Source organism: Canis lupus, chromosome 2 (genome assembly GCF_048164855.1).
Source record: "Canis lupus baileyi chromosome 2, mCanLup2.hap1, whole genome shotgun sequence".
In the NCBI taxonomy this organism is placed as follows: domain Eukaryota; kingdom Metazoa; phylum Chordata; class Mammalia; order Carnivora; family Canidae; genus Canis; species Canis lupus.
The window spans coordinates 55,671,965-55,697,078 of NC_132839.1; the positions used below are offsets into that span (position 1 = coordinate 55,671,965).

The 25,114-nt window shown below is 47.2% G+C and overlaps 2 protein-coding genes across 8 annotated transcripts in view; one reads left to right on the top strand and one right to left on the bottom strand.

Annotated features, from left to right (window-relative positions):
- Positions 1-6,780: 6,780 nt before the first annotated feature.
- LOC140609463 (uncharacterized) lies at positions 6,781-10,834 on the bottom strand. Its single transcript, XM_072784754.1, has 3 exons — positions 10,656-10,834; positions 8,695-10,454; positions 6,781-7,295 (listed from the first exon to the last, which is right to left on the bottom strand). The coding sequence occupies exons 1-2, from the start codon at positions 10,832-10,834 to the stop codon at positions 9,302-9,304; spliced, it is 1,332 nt and encodes a 443-aa protein (XP_072640855.1). The 3' UTR covers positions 6,781-7,295; positions 8,695-9,301.
- Positions 10,071-25,114, top strand: part of PDE8A (phosphodiesterase 8A) — a 157,241-nt gene continuing 142,197 nt past the window's right edge. For 3 of the 7 annotated variants that reach the window (XM_072800977.1, XM_072800983.1, XM_072801012.1), the window contains exon 1: positions 10,529-11,027. In XM_072800977.1, coding sequence (XP_072657078.1) covers positions 10,833-11,027 — 195 coding nt within the window. In that variant the 5' untranslated portion in view covers positions 10,529-10,832. Of the gene's footprint in view, positions 10,091-10,528; positions 11,028-25,114 lie in introns of those variants that run through there. The other 4 variants (XM_072800991.1, XM_072800998.1, XM_072801004.1 and 1 more) reach the window with 2 other exon arrangements.

Below are 25,114 nucleotides of genomic sequence, written 5' to 3' on the forward strand. Positions count from 1 at the left end.
CTGGGTGATCTCCAGCCTAGAACCCGAACTCTGGTTGTCTGTGCAGACTTTTCCCTCTGCTACACTGTATGTCCATGGCAGGTCTGAGATGGAATTCTCTAGAGCTCACCTGGGCCCTTGAAGTTTGTCTGTCTCCACCCAGGCATAACCCTAAGGGGGAAATGCTGTGGCCCAGTGGGGCAGAGCCATCAAGGCAGACAGAAGTGAGGTCAGATCCCACCACCGCCTTCTCCGTTACTCATTGACCCCAGCAGACCACCCTGGCAGCGGCTGGCAGCCATACCCTCGCCAACGACAGAGGCAGGTCCCAAGAGTCCTTCCTGTCAGTGCCTGGGTCAATCAGTGGCCAGCCGGGCAAGTGGAAACCACTGGAGATATTTGAGGCAGAGCAGTTTTAAAGGAGGGAATTGGTTACAAAGGTATTGGAAGGCCTGGAAGAACAAAAACATGACAAGGGTGTTACTCAGGGACCAGGAAGCTGTCCCAGGAGCCACACGCCTCATTTTGGAGCTGCTAGAGCTGCTGTCCCCCGTCCCCGCCCCATTTACTCCCGCCACCATCCCAGCTGCAGTCACTGCCACTCGCGCGGCCAGAGCCAGAGTGGCTTTGCCCTTCCTCCTGCCTTCTGATCTCTTTGACACCTCCACTGGCCTCACCAAGCTAGAAACCAGCTCATCGTGGTTGGGAGTGGGACAGAGGGAATGCACCAAGGACCCAACGTCATACATGGAACAGAAGCATGTAAGATGAAGATGGACAGCGTAGGTTTCAGAGTCAGAGAGGCCTAGGTGTGACAGCAGGCAAGTCACCTTCCCTGTGTGGGCTTTAGCTTACTTGTTTATAAAATAGGAGTGATAACACATCTATCCTGGAGCACTGGTGTGAAGCCTTAAAAGAAAATTATTATTATTTTTAAAGATTTTGTTTATTTATTCATGAGAGACACAGTGAGAGAGGCAGAGACACAAGCAGAGGGAGAAGCAGGCTCCTTGCTGGAAGCCTGATGAGAGACTCGATCCCAGAACCCCGGGATCATGCCCTGAACCGAAGGCAGAAGCTCAATCACTGAGCCACCCAGGTGTCCCTTAAAAGAAAATTATTATAAAAGAGCTTTAGCACAGTGGCCAGAAGCCTAGAAGGGACTTGGTTCCTGAACATACCCTGCTCCTTCCTCTCACTTCAGAGCCTTTGTACTCTACTTTCTCTTATCTCGGCCTGGAATTTTTCTTCCTATTTTTTTTTTTTATCTCATTACTTCTTTTTTCTCATGGTTTTATTTATTTATTAGAGAGAGAGAGTGATAGAGAGAGAGTGGGGGGAAAAGGAGAAGCAGACTCTCCACTGAGCCGAGAGCCCAATGTGGGGCTCCGTCAGGGGCCCTGGGATCATGACCTATGCTGAAAGCAGATGCTTAACCCACTGAGCCACCCAGACACCCCTTATCTCATTACTTGTGACTCATCCTCCTAGTCCAGATAGGACACTTGGTTGCAAGAGACCAAAAACTGGACCCAAAGAAACTTAAACAAAATCAGAAGTCATTGGCTATTATATTAAAGCTAAAAAGTCCCAGCATAGTTCTGACATCATGTATGGCTTCATCAGAGGTTCAGCCAATAACATCAATACTCATCAATAACTCATCCATATTGGATTGGCTCATGTGCCTATCTCTAAATTAATTTCCATGGTCAAGGAAGTGGCACATGCTAAATGTTCTACCCAAAGAATTTTTAGTGATAGTAGGAGTGATTGGTTTCCCAGAGGAAAATTAGGTATAGTTATAAGGAGGATGAATGGTGTCAGGCAAGAAAAACAGCTCTCTACCCATTTTCAGCTCAGGGAAAACTTCCTGGTGCTTACTCTCCTCTGTCCAAGATTAAATCATTTCCTACCATGATACATACTCAGAGCTCCTTGTACGTCACAACACTCATGAGCTAGTAATTATGCTCTTGTGAAGTTACACGATGCCTGCCTCCCGCCCCAGATTATGAGCTCTGTGGGGGCAGGGGCTCTTTTGTTATCACTGTATCCCCAGTATCCTACCCAGTGCCTACACATGCCGGATGCTAAATAGAGTCTGTACATGAAGGGATGAATATGGAACCCTGGTTATGATGAGGCCCAGCCTGTTACCTTGACTTTTTCCAGCTGCACAGCTACTTAGGCCAGATTCTTCCCCGCCTAAAGTCTTCTCTCTCCTTCAACCAGGCTTGAGGACACATAGGGTGCAACTCCCCAGAGAAGAGAATGACAGTTTTCCCTTTAGATCAGAGATGGGTAAATGGGGGTGGGGTGAGGGGATGGGAGAGTGAGGGGGATGTTTAGACCCATAACTCCAGAGGGTGATTCAGCCAGCAGAAGCGGCTTGATGAATCAGGAGAGGAGGCAGGGGACAAGGGGGGTTACTTTGGATTAAAAGCTTTAAGAAGAGTGATTCATGATCATTGCGGCTGACATTTAGAAAGCCCCAAATACTTTTGGTAACCAGTGTGCCGCTTTGCATTTAGCCTCACATTTATCCTGGGAATGGAGCAGCCCCCAGTGGCTCTGGGGAATATCATATTTCACTTTCTGCTTCTCAAGTGTCAGGGATGTTTGGCTCCTCAGTTTCCCGTATGTAACTTGTTATTACCAGACTTTATTTTCATGGAAGCTCTTGTATTGTGGGGACAAGTTGGCCTTTGGTGTCAGATAGGGCACAGTTTGTAACCTGGTTGCGCCATCTGCTATCTGTGTGATCAGGGACAAGTTATTTAACCTCTCTGAGCCTCCATTTCCCTTCCAATAAAGTGAGGCTGATAATGCCAGCCTCGCAGGGCTTTGGGGAGATTTAGATGAGGCTGCTTCTGTGTAGGTTTAGCCTAAGCTGAAGCAGAATGGTGAGAGGAGAGGGAAGGGGCACATGTGCCTGTGATGGAGGAGAAGGAACCACAGGACTCTGGTGTCTCCCTTCTGCCCAGTGTGGGCATGAGTGTGAGTCCCCAAGAGGACCTCTGCGGACCGAAGCTGGAAGGGCTCCCTGCCCAGGTATAAACTCGGGGAGATGTAAGGCAGAGAATGGCTTCAGGGCCTAGGAGACAATGTGACACATCGTGTGTGTGTTCGCATGTGCATGGGTGTGGAAATGTAGGATGACCAGCCAGCCTGGTTTGCCTGGGACTGAGGGGCTCCCAGGATGCAAGGCTTTCAGTGTTAAAACTAGGAGGGTCGGGATCCCTGGGTGGCGCAGCGGTTTGGCGCCTGCCTTTGGCCCAGGGCGCGATCCTGGAGACCCGGGATCGAATCCCACGTCGGGCTCCTGGTGCATGGAGCCTGCTTCTCCCTCTGCCTACATCTCTGCCTCTCTTTCTCTCTGTGTGACTGTCATAAATAAATTTAAAAAAAAATTAAAAAAAAAAAAAACTAGGAGGGTCTTGGGCAAGCCGAGACATGGTTGGTCACCCTGGAAATGTGCCTGTTCCCCACTCACCTGGAGCCCAGTACCTGTCACTTGATGTGATTTTTGTCATTATATTGTCTAAGTGGTCATTGATTGTCTATAGCACTGCTCTTTTCCTTTGAATTCTGGCCACTGCAGAGAAATCTTTTATCTTAATATCTTTTGAGTTAATTTCTAAGTATCTTGGATAGAAGCTATATTACCTGCTATTTTTTTAAAAAGATTTTATTTATTTATTCATGAGAGAGACACACACACACACACACACACAGAGGCAGAGACAGAGGCAGAGGCAGAGGGAGAAGCAGGCTCCATGCAGGGAGCCTGACGTGGGACTCGATCCCAGGTCTCCAGGATCACACCCTGGGCTGCAGGCAGCACCAAACCGCTGTGCCACCGGGGCTGCCCTATATTACCTGCTATTAATGATGAATTTTATTCTTGGCCCAGTATCTGTACTTTAATTGCTAAGTCATGTCTCATTGTACTTCTCAGAGCATCTAGACAGCATCGGATAATAGCAGCCATGCTTGCTGCCCTGTGTTTTCTGATCCTGTTAGTTATGCTCAAGGCGAGGATTTCTTGGTCTTGGGACACTCTTTAGAAGCAGACCCACGAAGTTCCAACCTTGGGAAGTGTTTCGGTGCTTCACTATTAAGTATCCTGAAAGCTCTTATCCAGAAATAAATACTTTATTATATTATGAAGCATCTTTCCATTTTGAAAAGAGTCTCTATAGAAGGATGGGTGTTGGGTTTTATTAAAGATCTGCATCAGCCCTGTTTCTAAAAAACCTTGATGTTTTTATCTTTAAAATGGAGGCGAGGGCACGGTGCCTGGGTGGCTCAGTTGGTTAAATGTCTGCCTTCAGCTCAGGCCATGATTCTGGGGTCCTGGGATAGAACTCTGAGCCCTACGTCCAGCTCCCTGCTCAGCAGGGAGCCTGCTTCTCCCTCTCTCCCCCTGGTCATGCTGTCTCTCTTGCTATCTCTCTCTCTCTCTCAAATAAATAAATACAATCTAAAAGTAAAATGGGGCAGGGTCAGAGGAGCAGGAAGGATAATAGTAACCACTTTATGGGGCTGTTATGAGGAATAAGTGAGCTCATAAGGTGTTTATGCGAGGTGCTTAGCAGACAGCCTAATACAGGCTGGCAGGTGTCACCGCTGTCACAGGGCCAATCTTGATATTTCCTCCTCCAGGCCAGGAGAGCCTGTGGCCCACTCCTCCCCCACTTCTCCCCTCAGGGAGGGGTGGCCAACAGTGATCTCAACCCCAGAAGCCAAATGCTTTTTTAGGTGGAATTTGGCTGAGAGCCACAGGCTGGTGGTTGGGAAGCTGGATAGGTTAAGATGAACACCCACTCTACTGGAAAGACACGGAGCAGAAGGACCTTGAGGAGCCTGGCTGTGCACCAACTAACTGGCTGAGGGACCATAGCTATCTCCTGACACTCTGTGTGCCCGTTTCCAGAGGAGGTGATCTCTGAGGCCTTTCCCACCCATGGAGGCGGTGAAGGATACCCAGGACTGAGCTGGGGTGGATGGTGGTGGTGGTGGTAGTGGTGCTGGGTCCAGGGCAGAGGCAAGCAAGGACTATCATTCTGACATAACAACATGAGCTGCAGTAGCAGACCCTGTGAATTTCTCCTGGGACACCAGATTCTTCTACATACTCCTCTCCCCTATGCATACCTGAAAAGTGCACTTTTTAAAAGAAGATTGATTTATTTGAGAGAGAGAGCATGAGCAGGGGGAAGGGCAGAGGCAGAGGGAGAAGCAGACTCCCCACTGAGCAGGGAGGCCAATGAGGGGCTCGATCTCAAGACCCCAAGATCATGATGTGATTGAAACCAAGAGTTGGGTACTTAACTGAGCCACTCAGGCAGCCCAAAGTGCACTTTTTAGAAGCATTAGGCAGGACCAGGTACAGAATTCATGCAGCACAGTCCAAAATGAAAATGTGGTGCCCCTTGTTCAACAATTATTAAGATGGTGACAGCTTAGCAGTAAACCAAGAATGGGGGCCTTTCCAAGCATGGGGCCCTGTGACTCTCAAGTGTCACACCCCTGAAGCCAGCCCTGGGAGTAGGGATGGACCCCTGGGACACTCTCTGTTAGGAACTTGGAACAAAGAATGTTCATGATGCAGTGGAAACCAACAGGGTAGTCACAGGACTGTGAAAACAGAAGCCAGGGGTCCACAAGCCCTAGGCAAACCTTGTTCGGAAGGTCAAGGTGTCAGGATCGAGAGGTGGTCCTAGTGGCATCTGAGTCTGTGCTGTGTCTCTGATGCTGAGCCCTCCTTGCCCTTCCTGTCTTTTGAGGAAATTGACCAATAAGTACCTACATTTGTTAAGCTAGGTGGAGTTAGGTTTCTGATATTTACAATCAAATTTGGCAATGTTAAGAGTTCTGGACTTTATCCAATTGGTGGGAAAGGAATCGGACCCCCTTGCCTGGTGGGAAAAGGTAGGTGGAGCCAAGGAACAGGGCATAGGGGGCATGTAGGTACTGGGGACAGAGACCTTTGTTGGAAACAAAGAAGCCTAATTCCAGGTCATTTTGAGGAAGGGAGTCAACACTGGGTTGTTAATTTCAGGTTCTAGGTGAACCACAAGTACCAAGGTCTGGAGCCAAACAGGAGAGAAATGCAGGTGCACATCTGAACTGGGAGGTAAGAGAACAGGAAGTGTCCTAGGGGCTTTCCTCCATCATTCTAGCCTCTAGGGGGCGCTCCTTCCTCCTTACAGTTCTGGCCTAAGAGTGGTCACTGGGTTTCTCCCTTATCTGAGAAAGGCTGGAACAATCAAATACATTTTACCAAAGGTGTGGGAGTTCCAAGAGAGATAAAGATAAGGAGGCCTGTCGGTCTAGAGAGGATGACCAGGAGAGGTCTTGCATCTGGGGCTGGTTGCCCCCCACCCCCACACCTTATCCAGGGGCACAGGAAATATCCAGGGAGTTCCCCTTCTCAATCCTTCATCCTCGGCTGGGCTCCTTCTGTTTTCATCCCTTCTGGAACTGGCATAGGGTGGGACATACCTTTTGACCAAGCAATCCAACTTTTAGGAGTCCATCCTACAGAAAAAGATACATTCAAGGATATTCACTAAAGCTCTGTTTGTGACATTGAAATACTTCTGTGTGTGCACACATGCTTGTAATATATTTAACATAGAAACAAGTCTGGAAGCAAATGGTCCAAACAGTTAGCAATAGGGAAGGAAGGGAGAGAGAGAAGGAAGAGAGACTTTCCTCAGGCTCCGCACACTTTACATACTTCTAAATTTTTTTTTATTTATTTATAATAGTCACAGAGAGAGAGAGAGAGAGAGAGAGAGAGAGGCAGAGACACAGGCAGAGGGAGAAGCAGGCTCCATGCACCGGGAGCCCGATGTGGGATTCGATCCCGGGTCTTCAGGATCACGCCCTGGGCCAAAGGCAGGCGCCAAACCGCTGCGCCACCCAGGGATCCCCCCTACTTCATTTTTAAAAACTATTTTCCCAGCATGTATTCAGGTGTAAATTACAGAATGTGTAATGTTAAAATGATGGTATATAAAAGTCACATGATACAAAGCTTTGAAAGAGAAATTAAGGTGATGAAATCCGATACACCGATTTGTAGGGGTGTGGATCCTCCTGGTGATTTCATGCCCTCCACAGGTTCCCAGAAGGCTGGGGTGGGCCTGGAGGAAGGTGGTGTTGAATGCGCCTGGGAGAAAGTGGTGAACTAAGGAAGGCACCTGGGCTCAGTAGTTGTTCTGGGTATTTGACACGGGTTAGCCTCTTTAATCCCAGGGAGGTAGACGTCATGAATCCTAGATTTATGATGGAGGAAAGCAGCTCTGAAAGAGGACACAGGGCAGAACTAGGATTCAGACCCCAGGGCCCAGGAGCTCTACCACTGGCTCTGCTTCCAGGCCAGTTCAACGGGGGAAGGCAAGGGGAGTAGGGAACTGGTGCCCGTGGCACAGTCTTTGAATGGCTGACCCCTGGTTGCAAAAGGCCGCAAAGCCAGGAAGAACTGGCTTAGGAAGGATCAGCTTTAGTGGCAGAGGTGTGGAAACCAGTAGATTCTGATGTTAGATAAACAAAGCTGTGTAGGACTACAGGCCCTCATGTCTCTAATGGGAGGTGGGCTGTGAGCACCATGGAGTCTCCTGGGAATGACTGTAGCTTGGGAGAGGCTGGGCCTGGCATCTACCTTTTGGTTTATCTCCTTTCCCAGCCTCACTGACCTTATGCTGACCCTAGGAGTAAGAACTGAAGTAGATGTTTAGCTACAACTCTAAGCCTTATGGGAGTCCAGCAGCTCTGCCTGGGGGAGAGGTACACTGGGTAGAATGGATTGGATCTGGGGGTAGAGTGTGTTCTACTGCATGTAGACCTTGGAGGTGTCCACCTGGCTGGCATGATGGGGAGTGCCTCTCCTCCAGCAGGATGGGGATTGTTCGTGAGCTCCTTAGGCACCCCCCAAATGGCAGGATTCTTTGCAGGGGCCTGGGAGTCCTGGGTGAACTAGTGGGTGGCACGTGCCAATGACGTTTGGGTTACTTCCATCAATGTGTCCCTTTTCTGTCCACTGTCATGGAGGCCTGGGGGAAGGGGCTTTGTAGGGTGAAGTGTTCAGGGACCTTAGGGTGCAGCTTATGGCTGGGGAAGGTGGAGGCAGGGTAGAATTGATGTTAGGGGCTTGAAGCTGAGGGGGGTGGGTTGTAACTTCTTAGAGCACCCCAGGCTGAGTTCCTGAGCGTGGAAAAAAGTGAGTGGGGCTTGCTGTGACCCCAGATGACGCCTGTCTGCTCTTGCATCCTTTTTAGCTTTAGGGTTTTTTAAGTCTAGGGTCCCCAAATTGCAGAGCTGGAAATGAGTGCTCCTCTCCAGCAGGTCTCTGGGAACAGAGAGGGTGAAAGACCAGCTTGCCAGGGCATAGGGAGCCAGGGAGACCCAGCAGGTGGGAACAGGGAAAAGCAACCCACCCCCTAATTGGCACAGGGTTCAAGGATTTCCAAGGATAGGCCAGGACACAGACATGCCTGCTGAGGGAGGGAGGGACCAATGAGGGAACAGCCCGGGGTTGGAGAAGGCAAGGTCAGTACCAGAGTCGTCAAGGCCTGACTTCTAGGCCAGGCAGGGAGGACAGAGGGCACTCGGTGGACTTTCATGCACTCTGGTGGTTCAAAGCATTTTTCTTCATGAATAACCCTTTATTTAGAAGGGTCTAGATTCTGTCCTGAAAATTACCTTCTAAAATCTGCAGAACAAAGGCAGAAAGCCCTCTGCTATATAGGTGGAATAACGGGTGATGGTAATAAGAATCTTTTCCTGTGTCTTTCAAGGCATCTTCATTGAGCCGGTGGTACTTTTACAAGGTAGGAAGGCATAAATATAATTACTGCTTAACGTGCTTGAACCTGATAATGCAGTCACGTGCCAGTGGTTTGGGCCAGCCCGGCTGGTAGAGAGGGCTAGAGCACCAAGCCACTCTCGGGTTTCCCCGCCGTTGGGCTCCGCCGCCGTCGGACACCGCCCGGTGGGCACCTCGGGCCCGGGACGCTGCGGATCCCCGGTGTCCCGGCGTCCTGGTGTTCGGGCCGCGCAGGGGACCGGGCACCTGAGCCAGTCCCGCAGCCCCAGCGCCAGGGCAGGGACTCCAGTCCGGAATGCGCCTCCGGGGCTTCACAGTCGCCGGCCCGAGGCGCGAGCGGCGGCATCTCAGGGTCGCTGCGGGGCCGCTTTAGGAAAGGTGTGGACGGCAGCAGAGGAAAGGGGGGGATCGGCCCCCGGGAGTCGCCAGGAGGGTGGGACTGGGGGCAGGCCCGAGGTGGGCCGCTCGGGGGGCCGGCGGTGGTCACCCAGGGGCGTCGTCCTCCTTAAGGCCGGGGCTGGGGCTGGAGCCTCGGGCACAGAGAGGTTGCGTGGCTCGCCCAAGGTCACACAGCGGGCTGGTGTGCGCGCGTGTGGGGCGGTGTGCGGTTCTGACAGCGCGCCCGGCAGCCTCACGGGCCACACCTTGCTCTGCGGCCGCGCCGTGGCGGCCGCCGCTAAGAGCCTCGGGGTCTCGGGCGCCAGGTGAGAACAGGACAGCGCGCCCCCCTCCTCCCCCCGCCTGCCTGGAAACGGGGCTTTTCAGTGCCGCCGCCTCCGGGTCGCCCGCGCAGCCTGGCGTTGGCCTTCCAGGTCGCCGCGCGCGAGGGGGCGCACGGGGCGCTGCGGCAACGTCCGGACCCCGAGCGCCTCCCCTCCCCCACCCCCCGAGCCCCAAGCGGGGGTCCTCCCGCCGGCCTCGCTCGTGAACGCTCAGCGGCAGTGACCCGCCCGAAGTCCCGCAGCGGCTGAAGGACGGAGCCAGGATTCGAACCGAGCGGTCCGGACTACGGTGGGCTCGAGCCCGAGGCGGCCGTGTGTCCCTGGGCGAGTCCGTTCCGTCCTCGGGGCGGCGAGACCGCGCGTCCCCTTCCCGTCGTGGCCGCGCATGCCCGGTCTCCGGCGGCGCCGGGAGGTGGCGGCGGGCGCCCCAGCTGCTTTGCATTGACGCCAGCACCCGCTGGAGGTCACCGCTGGGGGCTGGGCGCGGCGTGCCGCGCGCAAGACCCGGCCCGGAGCCCGGAGCCGGAGCCGCGTCGCTAGCAGCTCCCCGGTGAGCGCAGCCGCGCTGCGTTTCTCGACGGCGCGGCCCTAGACCCGGCCAGAGCCCGCCGCTCCGTCCCGCCGCCCCCACTCGCCCGCCGCGGCCTCGCCGCCCCAACCGGCGTCCTTCGGCCGCCTCCCCCCCAAGGCCGGAGCGTCTAGGCCAGCCTTCCCCGCCGCCGGCGCTCGGGCCAGGGGCGTTTCTTCGCGGGGCGGCGGCCCAGCGGGCTGAGAGGCGCGGGCTGCGGGCTGCGGGCCCGGGGAGGCGGCGGCGGGCGCGGCGGGGAGCGCACCTCCCCCGGGCGGCGGGCGGGGGGGGGGTCGCGCCGCCCCGCGGCCAGGGCGGCGTCGCTCGCGCGGCGAGGACTCGCCCGCTCCGGGGTTGGGAGAGCGCAAATCTCCTCCCCCGAAATTCCCCGGAAGCGCGGCGCGGCCAGGCGAGCGCGGCGATGTGAGGGAGGCGGCCGGCGGCTCCCGCCTCAGGAAGGGCATGTTCGGAGGGGCGGCAGCGGCGCGCCTCCCGCCCCAGCGCCCCCTCCCCAGCGCCGCCGCCGCCGCCGCCGCCGCGCCCGCACCGCGATAAAAGGGGCGGCCGCACTTCCTGACGCGAGACCCGCGCTTGCCGCCACCCGCCCGCCCGCCCGCCCAGGCGGCGATGACACGGCGCCCGTGGCGGCCCCGAGGCGCCGGGCGGGCCGTTTGCTGACCGGATCGCGGCTGCCCGCCAGCGTGTCCGCCGCGCCGCCGCCAGCATGGGCTGCGCCCCGAGCATCCACATTTCCGAGGGCCGGGCGGTGTACCACGGCGGCAAGGAGGCCGAGGACGCGCCCGCCGCCGCCGCGCCGCCGCCGCCGCCGCCGCCCGCCGGCCCGAAGACCACCGCCTCGCCCCGGGCCCGCGGCGCCGGCCTCGCGGAGCCCGAGCCTCGCGACGGCAGCGGCGGGAAGGTAAGGGGCGCCCGGCTCCGGGTGACTCTGGCGGGCGGGCACCGGAGCGGCGCGTCCTCCCACCCCCCTCGGTGGGGCTGCGAGCGGGACGCCCTCGGGGCCGCGGCGGCGCTGCCCGGGGCCCTCCGACGTCTCGGCTGCGGGGCCCGCCGGGAGTGCGTCCGGGCCCCGGAGCGGGAAAGCCCCCGGCGGGGGCGGGGGCGGGGGCGGGGGTGGGGGTGCGGCGCGCCCCGGACACGTTGGAGCCGCGTGAACTTTGTTCTGTGGGTTCTCGTGCTGGAAGCGGAGGCTTCTCCCCGCGAAGCCGCGGCGCTGGTCCCGCCACCCTGCTTTGTTTCCCCCCGTGAGCTCTGCACATGCACGCGGCTGCAGTCTGCCGCTTTCTCCCGGGCTGTTACACCGCAGTCGGAAGGCAGCACCAACTCCGCTGCGTTGATTGCACATGTATCTGAGGCTCACGGTCATTAGCGTATGTGTCGCGTTTAAAGCGCACGTAATGAGAAAACACTATCGGAAACGCGGTGTTGGAAGCATTCAGCAGAACGAAGTTAATTTTTTATTAAGTGGTCCGACCGGGACGTTTCGTGGCTGTTTTTCCACCACTGTGTGTCTTCTCCAGCGCGCAGCGCCTCTGCGTATGTTTCGTCCAAGTTTTTAAGCTTAGTCTTCCGTACGATTTCCCAAAGGAAAGATAATGGAAAAGGAAAAGGAAAAAAAAAAAAAGGTGGGGTGGTGGTGGGGAGGAACGATGTTCTTTAAGGCACACAGCAACGGCTTCCCAGTCCTCTGGTTCGAAATTGTAGAGCTGGAATGCATGCGTTCATGTTTTATTAAACTAGAAAAACAGTTCTGGTGTGCCTGGCCTCAGATCACTGATCATCCCTCTCTCCTTGCTGTCTCTGTCTGTCTCTCTCTCTCTCTCTCTCTTTTTTTTTTTAGAAAGTCATTTGCAAAATTGTCTGGGTTTTCTGGGGATTGCTAGACCGCCCAACTTTGATACCGTCTGTTCACTCTCTGTGTTAGATTTCTAGCAGTCGGCCCTGGAGCTTTTTCTGACCGAAAGTGAAAAGTCTTTCTCGGTGTTGCGTAACCCACATGAAGTGACTTCCCACCCCTCCCATACATATCCTAGGTGGAAGTCTAACTTTGCTTTGATTATCAGAAGTTGGATCCCTTCTGTGGATTCTTGAAGACACCTACAATGGTTTTAGGCTGTTAACCCAAGTTGCTCCTTATGTCAGTGTAATGCTTGGACGTTAATCCTAATTGGCTTATAAAAAGCATTACACAGGTGAAGTTGAATATGCAAGTGTTAACATTGGAATAACGCTTGGAAATCTTGCATTAACTAATAATGAACTTTTAGGTCGCCAAATAAGCCCTTTTGGAAAGAGGCCCTGTGTCTTGACTTTTTGTGGGGTTGTGGTTGTCCTAAAATTCACCTGTGTGTCTTATAAGCATCTCCACTGCAGCAGCTTGTTCTTCTGCTCTCCACAGTGTCTGTAGGGCTCCTGAGTGTTTAGGATTCTTAACGTATTCTGTCCCATTGTCAGACTGTTGTCTTGAGTTGGGGCCCAGAAAAATACATTTGTCATTTACAGTGCTTAAGCCAATGGCATGCATACATATAGTAGGTCCTAAATAAATATTTGCCGAATTTGGTTCTTTATTGTTAACTGAATGATGAAACTTTCAGTCGCTGGAATTTTATTCCATAAAACCTCCCATATAGGCTTTAAGGTAGCATTAGTATTTCCAAAGGAGGAGTCAAATTATAAGTAACAACACCACAACCACAGAAATGCTTGTTAGTCACAAACTGTACATGTTGATACCACATCTCAGCTACAGCAGTTTGTATGTAGGCATTTCAGGTAACAGAGCAGAGGTAAATATCAGCATGTCTTTTAGATTGTTTTTTCTTTAAGGGAAGGAATCTATTATTTTTTTAAAGATTTTATTTATTTTTAAAGATTTTATTTATTCATGAGAGACAGAGAGAGAGAGAGAGAGGCAGAGACACAGGCAGAGGGAGAAGCAGGGAGCCTGACGTGGGACTCGATCCCCGGTCTCCAGGACCAGGCTCTGGACTGAAGGCGGCGCCAAACCACTGGGCCACCCGGGCTGCCCATAAAGATTTTATTTTTAAGAAATCTGTACACCCAAAATGGGATCCAGCTTGCAACCTCTAGATCAAGAGCTACATGTTCCAGCAACTTAGCCAGCCAGGTGCCCCAAGAGAATGAATCTTTTAAAATTATCACATACACTCTAGAAATCTAAAAATGCATGTTTAGAGAAGATAAACTTCCAGTAATTTAGCAAAATCAAATTATAATACAATTAATTTGAATTCTATTGTATTAATATACCAAGGTCCAGTTTTAGTTCATAAAAAATACGTCTTGGGGCACCTGGGTGGCTCAGTTAAGTGTCTGCCTTCAGCTCGGGTCATGATCCCAGGGTCCTGGGGTCGAACCCCCACTTCAGGCTGCCTGCTTAGCAGGGAGTCTCCTTCTCCTTCTGCCCCTTCCCCTGCTTGTGCTCTCTCTCTCAAATAAATAAATAAAATCTTTTAAAAAATTTCCTCCTAAAAATAAGTAAATTGCGTATCACTGAGTGAATTTCAAAAATAGTTTGGGGAAGTTTTTGAATTTCAGTAGTACATAAAGAAAACACTAGTTAATCAAAATGCTTGGGAGATGGATAATTGCATTTTTAGATTAAGTAGTGTGTAGCCTATGCCGTAGTGTATCTCACATGTGTTCCCTGAAGCAATTTGTTGACTATTAAGTGAAAAAAGGAGCCATGTCAAAATATATTTGGGAAATACTGGCTCAGACTAAGTTTGGCAGATTTCTTTTATTCCGGATTTGTCAGAAAATTTAATATGTTTAAGTATACTGTCAATCTCCAAATGCTGTTTAGAGTGTGCAGCATTTCTCAAATGTGTTGGATTATAGAGCATTTTTATTGAGTTAGATCTTAGACCACATTTTAGGACATGATTCCTAACATAAGATACCAATATTCAAAGTACAAGAAATATACTTAACAGTGTAACACAATAAATGTAATTTGTTTCTTAATGATTCCAAAGGTACTTCAGGATCTTGTAATACATTAGGCTGGGTCATCTTATATGAACTTATTTAAGTATTACTAAAAATGTTCTGTTTATTCATTTCAGGAGTTGTAGTCTATGTGGTTACAGATAATGAATGCTGTGTTCAGTTTGAACACTTACAGTTTTGTTTTGTTTTTAATCAGCTTGAGCTTTAACTGCAACATTTCACTATTTTCTTGCCAGTCTTTGGATTTACTTGGTCTTCCCTTTCTTTAGCTCAGACTTGAGTTGCCCTTGAAAGATTTGAGTGTGGAGGGAGGAGTGTCGGAAGAGAGCCTGTCTCCCCCTCCCCCTTTTGCAAACATCTGGTACACTGCTATGATCCACCCCCCCCCCCCTTGTCATTAAACAGTTAGCTCCATGAGGGTGGCAGTCATGTCTGTTTTGTTCACTGCTGTATCCTCCTCCCCCACCCCCCATAGTGGGCCTTCTACAGACATCTGTCGAATTAGAGAACTCCGTGAACCAGGCTGGAGAAGTGGAAAATCCACCCAGCCCATAGAAAGGAAATAGAAACCAGTTTTAACTAGAGTAGAGGCTGGAGGATATAGATCTGGTTTTGTGGAACTCTCTGGTTATTGCTCTTTCAGAGCATTCATACCAGGGAATAATATAGTTCCACCCTGGTGAGCAGAGTAGATTTCCCTTCAAAGATGGAGGGATTAGAGCAGCTGGATGGGCAGTGCACAACAGGTGGCAGATAATAGCTGGTCACACACTCACCTCTCACCCAGGATCCCTGGCCTTAGAGCTCAGAATCCCCTCACACAGACTTGCCATTTTGTCTTTAGTCTTCGCTTCTGTCATTTTCTCCTCTGTCCCACAATTTTGTCTTACTATGTTTTTTACCACCTTCTCCTTCTCTTCCTCCTCAAAACTGGACAAACCAGCTTAGTGCCCCCCAAAGTTTAGTAGTTTCTTAGCTATGGAATAAAATTTGCTGCTTACTCTTCATGTACAGAGTGCGTTCATCAAATTTTAATATTTTCCTTAAGTGAAGCAAATTTCTCTTTGTGTGACCTGCCTGATTTTTTTCCCCCTACTAGGGGTAATTGACTCTGGGTAGATTATGGAATTATTGAAAGTTTCCTTCTGAAAATGTAGTTGACAGAATGAGACCTAACTTTATATTCCTGAAATATGTGACTATAATTTATCTTTGTAGATACTGCTTTTTATATTTTCTTGAATTCTTATTACACATATAAAATATTTTACATTTATATTCCTTATTGTTTTGGTATTTAGTATCATTACCACCCTAATATGAAGTGTGGTTCTTAAGGTAGATGTTTTGAATGTTACAACTCTATTAGTGCAGACCTGTGCTGGGCTAGCCCAACCCTTCTTGCTGAAGTGAGAGTTTGGATGAGGCCTGTAGTCCCTTCTGGCACAAATGTTCCCTGTTAAATGGATTATAACACTGGCTCCCCCTCCCCCCCCCCTTTAGTACAGCTTGCCCAATTGGGATGGGCTCTTTAATAGGGGAAGTTTCATGATTGAGTCTACAGGGTGAGGCAGATGTCTCAGAATAAACTAAAATGTCTTAAAGGACAGAACTTTTTAAAAATTAAAAATCCAAGAACAGAAGGCAAAGTTGCTTAGGACATGAGTAATCCCTTGATCTTGTCCAAGGTCAGTGGCTTTAGCCTGGTTTCTCAGTACAGTGAGGTGATAGGAAGCACTGGACTTAGAAGTTCCTGGAGAGTGTAGACTATTCATATTCATGATATGCACCATTTCTTGGATGCTTCTGATGATACAGGCACTGTGCTGAATGTCTTACAGATGTTATCTCATGTAATCCTTGCAACCCCGTGAGATGACTAGTGTCATTTCCATTTTGCAGATAAGGCGTGGTAGGTTAGAAACTCACCCACGCTCATGCAGTTAAGCCTCTATTCAAATCCATTGCTCCTGGGCTGTCTCTGTTAACCCGTCTCCTTTATATTTCTCCGTCCTCTGGCTCTCTGCTAGGTTGCAGATGTCACAGGTCCACCTGGCTTTTGAGCAGGCATCCTGAATCCACATTCTCAGGATTTTAAGTCGTGACTTGCTGGGAAAATTGGCCCCAGCCCTGCCATAGGTTCCCTAGTTTTTGAGAGTTGCAGCCCTATTTGGCCCTGCCCCAGTGGACTGAAGTCAGGCATTCATGAGGCCCTCTCATTTATTCTCTTTGCTCTCTGGCATGAGTTGGCAGGCATCCCTCTGGAGTCCTCTTTGGTCTCCCTTCTTCCTGGTCAGGCTTCAGGTAGACTTCCTGAGCCAGCAGCCCCCTTGGAGCTAGTTCTTCCCATCAGCCTTTGCTCAGAACATAGCACACCTACCCCCAACTCTGCAAGTCAAGAGTTGCATCATCAAGGCCCAGCCCAAATCTTTCTAGAGCTCCTGGTTGTACTTGCACTCTCCGTTCTCTGCTCTTAGGCTCTTCCCCCTGGAGCCCCTGCAGGCCTGGGAAATCTGACTTGAGCCTCCTGCGGGATGATAGGCCTCTTGAGGACAAGGATGGTGTCCTAGATTCATTCCAGTTCCCAAAGTAGTTAGCACACTGAGTGAATGTTTGGATAAATACACCAGTCTCTAAGGCTGAAAGGGCTTGTATTCATGTTCCATAGGTCCATCTCACCTTGTTTAAATTTAACAAAAATTGTTGGGGTGTGTTGGATATGCGTTAACAAAAAGCCAAAATACCCTGAAGCTAGTGATTAATGTGTGGGTGATTGCTAAAGCTTTTGCCTTCAATTCTGGCCGTGTTTGGGTTGAGCAATGTTCCTGGGTCCCCTCCTTCTGTTCTACTTTTGTTCTGCTTTGGTAAGAAGAGTGGTGGAATATCTTGTCAGAGAAGTGTTTTGACAAGTTTTGTATTGCAGTTTCTTAGCTACAGGCATCATATGCAGTTTATGCATCCACGCAGACAGGAAGGATGTCACAGATTCCCCTAAACTTTGAAGATGGCTTCAAAAAACTCAGGGAGTTGGGCTTGCCAGCACTTTTGTGCTGAATGGGTTTGAAGTAGACCTTGGCTCTGTTGAATTCATGCTTTTTCATTGTCAGTTGTGTCTGTCACATGTGTCTGGTGACAGTAGCTACTTTGCTCCTCTCACTCTGCAGGTGGGATGGCCCAGAGAGCTAGTGGCGCAGTTTCCCTGTTGCCTTCTACCACCTGGAGGTGATGGTAGCTCCCCAGTGGGATGTGTTTGAAAGAACATAGAAGAGCCAGAGACATTCAATTCAGGTCCAGCTCTGTCAGACACTGGCTGTGTGAGATTTGCCAAATTCCAATCCCCAGTTTTTTCAAGCATAAAATGAGATCAGAATCCTCAGGTTTTGGTGAGGATCACTTAAAATAATCTGTGTAAAAAGCATTTTTGCAAACTCTAGGGCACTAGCATGTGTAAGGATCGAACTTTCTTTTTCAGTCACTTCTCTCAAAGGCAAACTTTGCTCAAATATATCTGCTTATTTTTTAAAGCCAATCTCTTCCTTTTGAAAATGTGCTTTGTCTTTAATATTGTGAAAAGTTTCAAGCATATGGTAAAGCTAAAAGAATGTGTACCCCTCTACCTCTTACCTAGATTTAGTATTAACATTTTCCCATCTGTGGTTTATGACCTCTTTCTATCCCATTGTCCATCAGTGTTTTATTTTTGCATGTGTTAAGTTCCACACATCAGTGTACTTAGCCCCTGGCTTCAGTATGCATATCACTTACTAGAGCTCAAAATTTGTTTCCTTTTTGTTTGACAAATGTATATACCATCTAGATGCAAATCTCTGCCAAGATACAGAATATTACTGTCTGCCAGTAGAAAGTTCTGCGTGCTCCTTCCTCATTTCTCACCCCACCTGCCAGCAACCACTGTTGTGATTTTTATCCATTATAAATTATTTTTGCCTATTCTAGGCTTCATGTAAATAGAATCTTAAAATATATATTCTTTTGTATAAGGCTCCTTGTACTCAGCGCAGTATTTTTGTGATCTATGTTGCACACGCTAGTTGTGTGTTCTTTTTCTTGCTAAGTAGCGTTCTGTTGTTATGACTAGAACCCAGTCCACCTCTTCATTCTCTTATTGATGGATAACAACAGGGCTCTTCCTAATTTTTGGCTATTAAGAATAAAGCTGCTATGAATATTCTAGTATAAATTATTTTGTGGATGTGTGCTTTCATTTTTCTGAGGAAAATACCAACTGGAGTTGCTGGATCACAGGATAGTTGTATGGTTAGCTTTATCAGAAGCTGCCTGACCTTTTCTGACTTGGTTCTACAATTTCACACTCCTGCCAACAATGTATAATAAAAGTCCAGTGGCTCCACATCCTTGCCACTGTTTGGTGTTATCAATTTCCTAATTTTAGCCATCCTGGTGGATGTGTAGTGGTTTCTCATTGTGGTTTTGACTTGCATTTCCTCGATGGCGAATAATTTTGAGTACTTTTTATGTGCTTATTGATTACTTATGTAACTTCCTCTTTGAAGTTTATAGCACTTTTTTTCTTAAAAGGAAATATAAATCCTTTCATGACCTCTGGGCAAGGAAGGGCTTATTAAACAAGTTACCCAAACCATTTGCCATAAAGGAAAGGGTTGACAAATTCAACTACCTTAAAGTGCTTCTCATCATAAGAGATGAAAAGGAAGGAAAGCCATAATCTGGAAGAGAAAATTTGTAACACATAATACCAATAAAGGATTAGTATCCAGAATATATATAGAACTCCTGTACTTCAATTAAGAAAAAGACGGCCTTGGGGATCCCTGGGTGGCTCAGCGGTTTAGCGCCTGCCTTTGGCCCTGGGTGCGATCCTGGAGTCCCGGGATCGAGTCCCACGTCGGGCTCCCGGCATGGAGCCTGCTTCTCCCTCCTCCTGTGTCTCTGCCTCTCTCTCTCTCTCTCTCTCTCTCTGTCTATCATAAAAATAAGTAAATAAATCTTAAAAAAAAAAAAGAAAGAAAAAGACAGCCTTGTTGAAAAATAAAGACACAGACCAGCCTGTTATTTAAGAGCAAACCAAATGGCTGATAAACATACATGAAAAGATGTTTGACCTCATTGGGGAAATGCAGATTAAAGCCACAATGAAATAACATTTTACACCCAAGAATTGGCAGACATTTAAAAGTTTGACAGTATTTTGAGGCAGTCTTCAACACTGTAGGTAGAAGTATTCATCCACTTGGGAAAACCATTGTCATTACCAGGTACAGTTGACTGTGTGACCCTCTGACTTAGTAGTTTCACTTAGAAACACACATGTGAACTAGAAACGTGTACAAGAATATTCCTAATAGCACTGCTTCTAATAGCAAACTTTTTTTAAGCTCGAATATCCATCAACAATATAATGGATGAGTAAATTGTGATATACTCAAATATACTCAAAAGGGATACTTCACAGTTTCGAAAACAAATGGGTTGTAGCTCCAGATGTCAACATAGGTCAATTTCAAAAACTTAATGTTGAGAGAAAGAAGTTATAGAAGAATTTATAAAGTATAACTTTTTAAAGCATAATAGCTAAACTGTGTATTTGGGAATAGGTAGGGATGTACACATAGATTTTAAAGCTATACAGAAAAACAAGTAATTACAATGAAATTCACTTAGGCAAAGAAAGTTTTAAGTACTAACATGATTAACGGATTAATTTCCAGCACCTTTTTTAGAGAATGTAGGACTATGCCGGCCCTGGCCTTAGGGCACAAGTAGTCAGTCCTCTTTTGAAAGATGGGACAGGCCTCTGACCTGAAAGTGAGGGACGGAGAGCGTGTTTAGAGGACGGGCAGGAACTTGGTCTGGATTGGTCATAAGGTGCAGAGAGAGCACAGGCCAGACCCCTCTCCCCTGCCTGGGAAAGACTGGAAGGATCTATATAGGTAGAGAATAGGGGGATGTACATGGGGGTGGGAGGTGTTGGCTTGTTCTGCAGAATCTGGGGAACCTGACCACGGGTAGGAGGGCCTGAAAGCTGAGGGAAGGAGTTTGTGAAGGCTATCCTATAAACCTCTACAACTCCCAAAGGCTTCATTTTCAGCAGGGTAGTTACAGAACCTATTTTAACCTATTTTATGAAAATTTTTAGGAGGAAATTGCAGAGGCTGGGGTAAGGAAAAGCTAGAGGTGGGGCACTGCCCAGGGGTAAGGGTATAGGGTCGGACCAGGTACAGATAGTACAGGTAGTCTAGTGTGGGGGGTTTGGGAAAGGAGGAAATGAGTGAAGGAAAAACTGGCAGGCTAGGAGATGGACCAGACATGGGGAGTGAGGGGCAAGGGCAAGTGTAGTGTGGGGGTTTGGGAAAGGAGGAAATGAGTGAAGGAAAAACTGGCAGGCTAGGAGATGGACCAGACTTGGGGAGTGAGGGGCAAGGGCAGTGGAGGGTGACTCAGGGGCTGCAGTTTACCAGCTTAGAAGGACTGTGGCAACATGTCACCATTTGTAGAGTGCTCTACAGTTTACCAAGTGCTGTTTTATTACATCATCTCATTTAATGTTCCCCAGGTTCCTGTGATATAGGAAGGAGGGATTTTCTTGTCCTTGTTGAAGACCTAAGGTAGCAAAAATGTATTTATTTTTTTTAAAGATGTTATTTGTTTATTTGAGGGAAGAAATGGAGATAGTGAAGGAGATGGCAAGAGAGCACGGAATAGGGAGGAGAGGAAGAAGCAGGTTTCCTCACTGAGCAGGAAGCCTGACTCAGGGCTCGATCCCAGGACCTCAGGATCATGACCTGAGCCAAAGGCAGGAGCTTTTATCGTCCGAGCTACCCAGGTGCCCCAAGAAGCAAAAATTTAAAGAGTTCAAATGACTTGGCCAAGTTTGCAGTGACCAAATACAGAAATAGGTTCACTATAATATAACATAAAATTTGCCACTTTAATCATTGTTAAGTGTGCAGTTCAGTGGCATTAAGTGCATTCACATTCTTTTTTTTTTTTTTTTTATGATAGTCACACACAGAGAGAGAAAGAGGCAGAGACACAGGCAGAGGGAGAAGCAGGCTCCATGCACCGGGAGCCCGACCCGATGTGGGATTCGATCCCGGGTCTCCAGGATCGCGCCCTGGGCCAAAGGCAGGCGCCAAACCACTGCGCCACCCAGGGATCCCTGCATTCACATTCTTATGTAACCATTACCACCATCTATCTCTAGAGCCTTTCCATCTTCCAAAACTGAAACTTTATACCCATTAAAAACCAACTCCTCCCTTCTCTCCTCCTGCCTTCCTGGCCACCACCATGCTACTTTTGACTACTCTAGGTGCCTCATAGAAGTGGAATCACATGGTATTTGTACTTTTGTGACAGTCTTATTTCACTTGATATGTCTTCGAGATTCATCTATGTTGTAGCATGTATCAGAATATCATTGTTTTTTTAAGGCTTGAGTAGCACTCCGCTGTATGCATGTACCACATTTTGTTTATCCATTCATCCATTTATGGATGCTTGGGTTGCTTCTGCTTTTTGATTATTGTGAGTAATGCTGCTGTGAACATGGGCATACAAATTTCTTCAAGTTCCTGGTTTCAATTCTTTTGAATATATATATATATATGTATGCTCAGAAGTGGAGCTGATAGATTATATAGTACTTCTCTTTTTAACTTTTTGAGGACCCGTCATAAGTACATATTTTGCAATGGACCTTTCTTCAGCCAATAATCAGTACATTTTCATTTTAGTACTGTTTTATTTAATACCCATACCAAACCACACTGATATCCCCTCGGATCTCAGAAATGTTCCCTGCATTGTATGTGCTCGTTATGATCCTTACATTTCTTTTTTTCCTAGCACATCCTTTATCTTGCCCTTCACTTTTTTGTTACTCTGACTTGTTATAGAGACCTGGCCACTTTGTCCTAACTTCTGGATTTGTCATATTGTTTCCTTGTGGTGTCATTTAGCTATCCTTCTATCTTCTGTTTTTTTGTAAACTGTAAGTTGTATCTAAAATGTATGAAAGTTACGTATTTTGGGTTAGAATACATCATTAGCCATCCATGAATCACGTGAGAAGATGCAGAATATCAGATTGGCCCGCTATTACAGATGGTCAGATTGACTACTGGGTTAGGGTGATGAGAATCTGATCCCTCCCTCTTGCATCAGGTTCCCCTCAGAAGTACAGAAAGTGATCTATGTGGCACTTAGCACTGTTTGGTTCACCAGAGGCTATTTACCTGATTCCCCCCCCCCCCCTTTTTAACACCAATTGATAATCCTGATTTAAAATAACAATTCTCAGGTGCCTGGGTGGTTTAGTTGGTTAAGTATCTCATCTGCCTTTGGCTCAGGTTGTGATCTGGGGGTCCTGGGATGGAGTCCCACATCAGGCTTCCTACTCAGCAGGGAGCCTGCTTCTCCCTCTCCCTCTGCCTGTCACTCTCCCTGCAGGTGCTCTTCTGCTTGTGTGCGCTCGCGTGCTCACTCTCTCTCTCTTTCTCTCTCTCTCTCATAAATGAATGAAATCTTTAATAAAATAACAATTCTGATTGGGGATAATGGATGATGTTTCCTAATTCAGTTACTTTTCTACCTGCAGTAGTTAGTGTTCTCTGTGAAATAGAAGTTTCCTTTATCAGTTGAGGCCAGGACTACTTGATTACTATAAAATATAGTTCCTATTAAACAGACAGGGTGAATGTTTCCCTTTAATTTAACAGTTTTAATGGTTGAGGAGTTGCTGCCTCAAATGGGAATGAATATGTTGTTATTTCTTTTTTTCATTTTTAAAAAGTATAGTTGCGGACATAGGGATTATCATTGGTTGGATGTGCTTGGATCTATTATATAGTCTTTTTTTTTTTTTTTTTAAAGACTGAAATGGTAGCTCCTTTAGATTGCCTCTCTATTCTTTTGAAATGATTCTGTTCATCTTTGAAAGCACAGCCCATTGTCCCGGGCGCAGCTTGTACATTTGTGGTCCCTGACCAGACAGACATGAGCTTTTCCTCCCAGGTGCCCTGTTGCTCATAGTGGGAAATGGTGTAGGAAGCTGCAGCCTAGGTGCCAGGAGTGCTCAGTATTTTGGAAGAAACATCATTTTGGAGCCATTTTAGTGGATAGATGCAGAAAATAAATCACTAAAAAAAAAACAAACCCCAACTTATGCGATTCATGTATACTTTCAATTTAGTTTTTTTTTTTCTTAAAGATTATTTATTTATTTGAGAGAGAGAGAGATGGAGCATGAGCACAGGGGAGGGGCAGAGGGAGAAGCAGACCCCAGTGAGCAGGGAACCCGACATGGGGCTCTATCCCAGGACCCTGAGATCATGACATGAGCCGAAAGCAGACGCTTAACCAGCTGAGCCACCCAGGCACCCCTCAGTTTAGGTTTAATAATTCAGTGTTTCATTTCCCTTTGCTTGATTTTATTATTGTATTTTCTTTTACACTGACAGTTTTGATTTTTTTTCCTTTAAGTATAAGTCCTTATTCATCCAGATATAGCCAAGTATTCATATGTTAAAAATTTTTTGTGTGCTTATGTAATTTCAATATTTAGTTTTTAAATTTTAAGTCACGCATTTGTTTTGGGTATTTGGGTATTTTGGTGTGAGGTAATGATCTTAGTGCTTTAGAATAGCTAGTTTTTATTCTAGGACCTTTTATATACGTAATTATTTTTATTCTTTACTGGCTTATACTTTCACTTGTCCCATCTTTGGGTTGTCTGTTCTTGGTCATCTATTCTTGCTGGTACTATTACTGCACTGATTTCATTTTAATAGCTTTATGTTTTCATAGTGTCTGGTGACGCTAATCCTTTTCCTTATTATGTTCCATAAAAACAAAACAAAACAAAACAAAAAAACCTTAACCCATTCTTGTCTATTTTTCCATGTCAGTTTTAGGATGATTTTGATCTACCCCCAAGTTTTTTTGGGGGGGATTTTGATTGTATTAGAGTTCAATCCACTGTAATTTGAAAACTGATAGCTTTATAGAATTATTCTGCCTGTGAACATCATATTTATGATTCATTTATCTTATTTTATGTATTTTCACGTGGGTCTTCATAAGATAATTCTGTTAGATCCAGAATCTTTTTTTTTAATTCTTTAAACTAATTATTTCAATTAGATATGTTGATGTTGCTGAATTTTCCTAAATATCCCATAGTTGCTCAGTTGATTTTTTTGTTCATTTGTGAAATAGATAAAAAAAATTTTTTTTTGAAATAGATAAATCTTAAGTGTGTAGTGTCTTGGGTTTTTGAGATAAGATTTGTTATTAGCTGACTGATGCTTTGGGGTTTTCCTTTACCAGAGTAATACTTTTTAATCTCTGTTTCCTTATTGAATTGCTTTAGGGTTTCAGAACGTTGTCAATAATAATGGTTTTAGTATGCATCTTTGCTTCATCCTGATTTTAATGGTCATATGTCCAGTTCCTTCCTCTTAGATGTGGTCTTGGCTGTTGCTTTTAAGACAGTGTGATTTTATATACTTTATTAAGGAAATAGCTTTCTAGTCCCTGTTTTCTATGAGTGTTTTAAAAAATTACAAATGTCAAATTTTATCAGAAGCCTTCCTGCCCACCCTTGCTTTTTGTTTTATCTAATGAAATATTCACATGCTTTTTCTTGGAATTACTGATGTGACATGGCCTAATTGAGTTTTTATATATTAAAAACTTTGCATTCCTAAAATAAATCCTATTTGCTTGATATAGATAATTTTTTAAAAAGTTAAAAATATATCATTGAACTTTGAACAAAGAAGGCATTAGGGGTGCTGACCCCCTGCCTGTTTAAAAATCCATGTATAACTTATGACTCCCCCAAAGCTAACTACTAATAGCCTACTTTTGACTGGGAGGTCTTATCGATCACATAGTTAACACATATTTTAAATGTTCCTTTGTTTTTTTTTTTTTTTTGTTTTGTTTTTAGTAGGCTTTATACCTAGCATGGAACCCAGAATGGGGCTTGAACTCAGAACTCTGAGA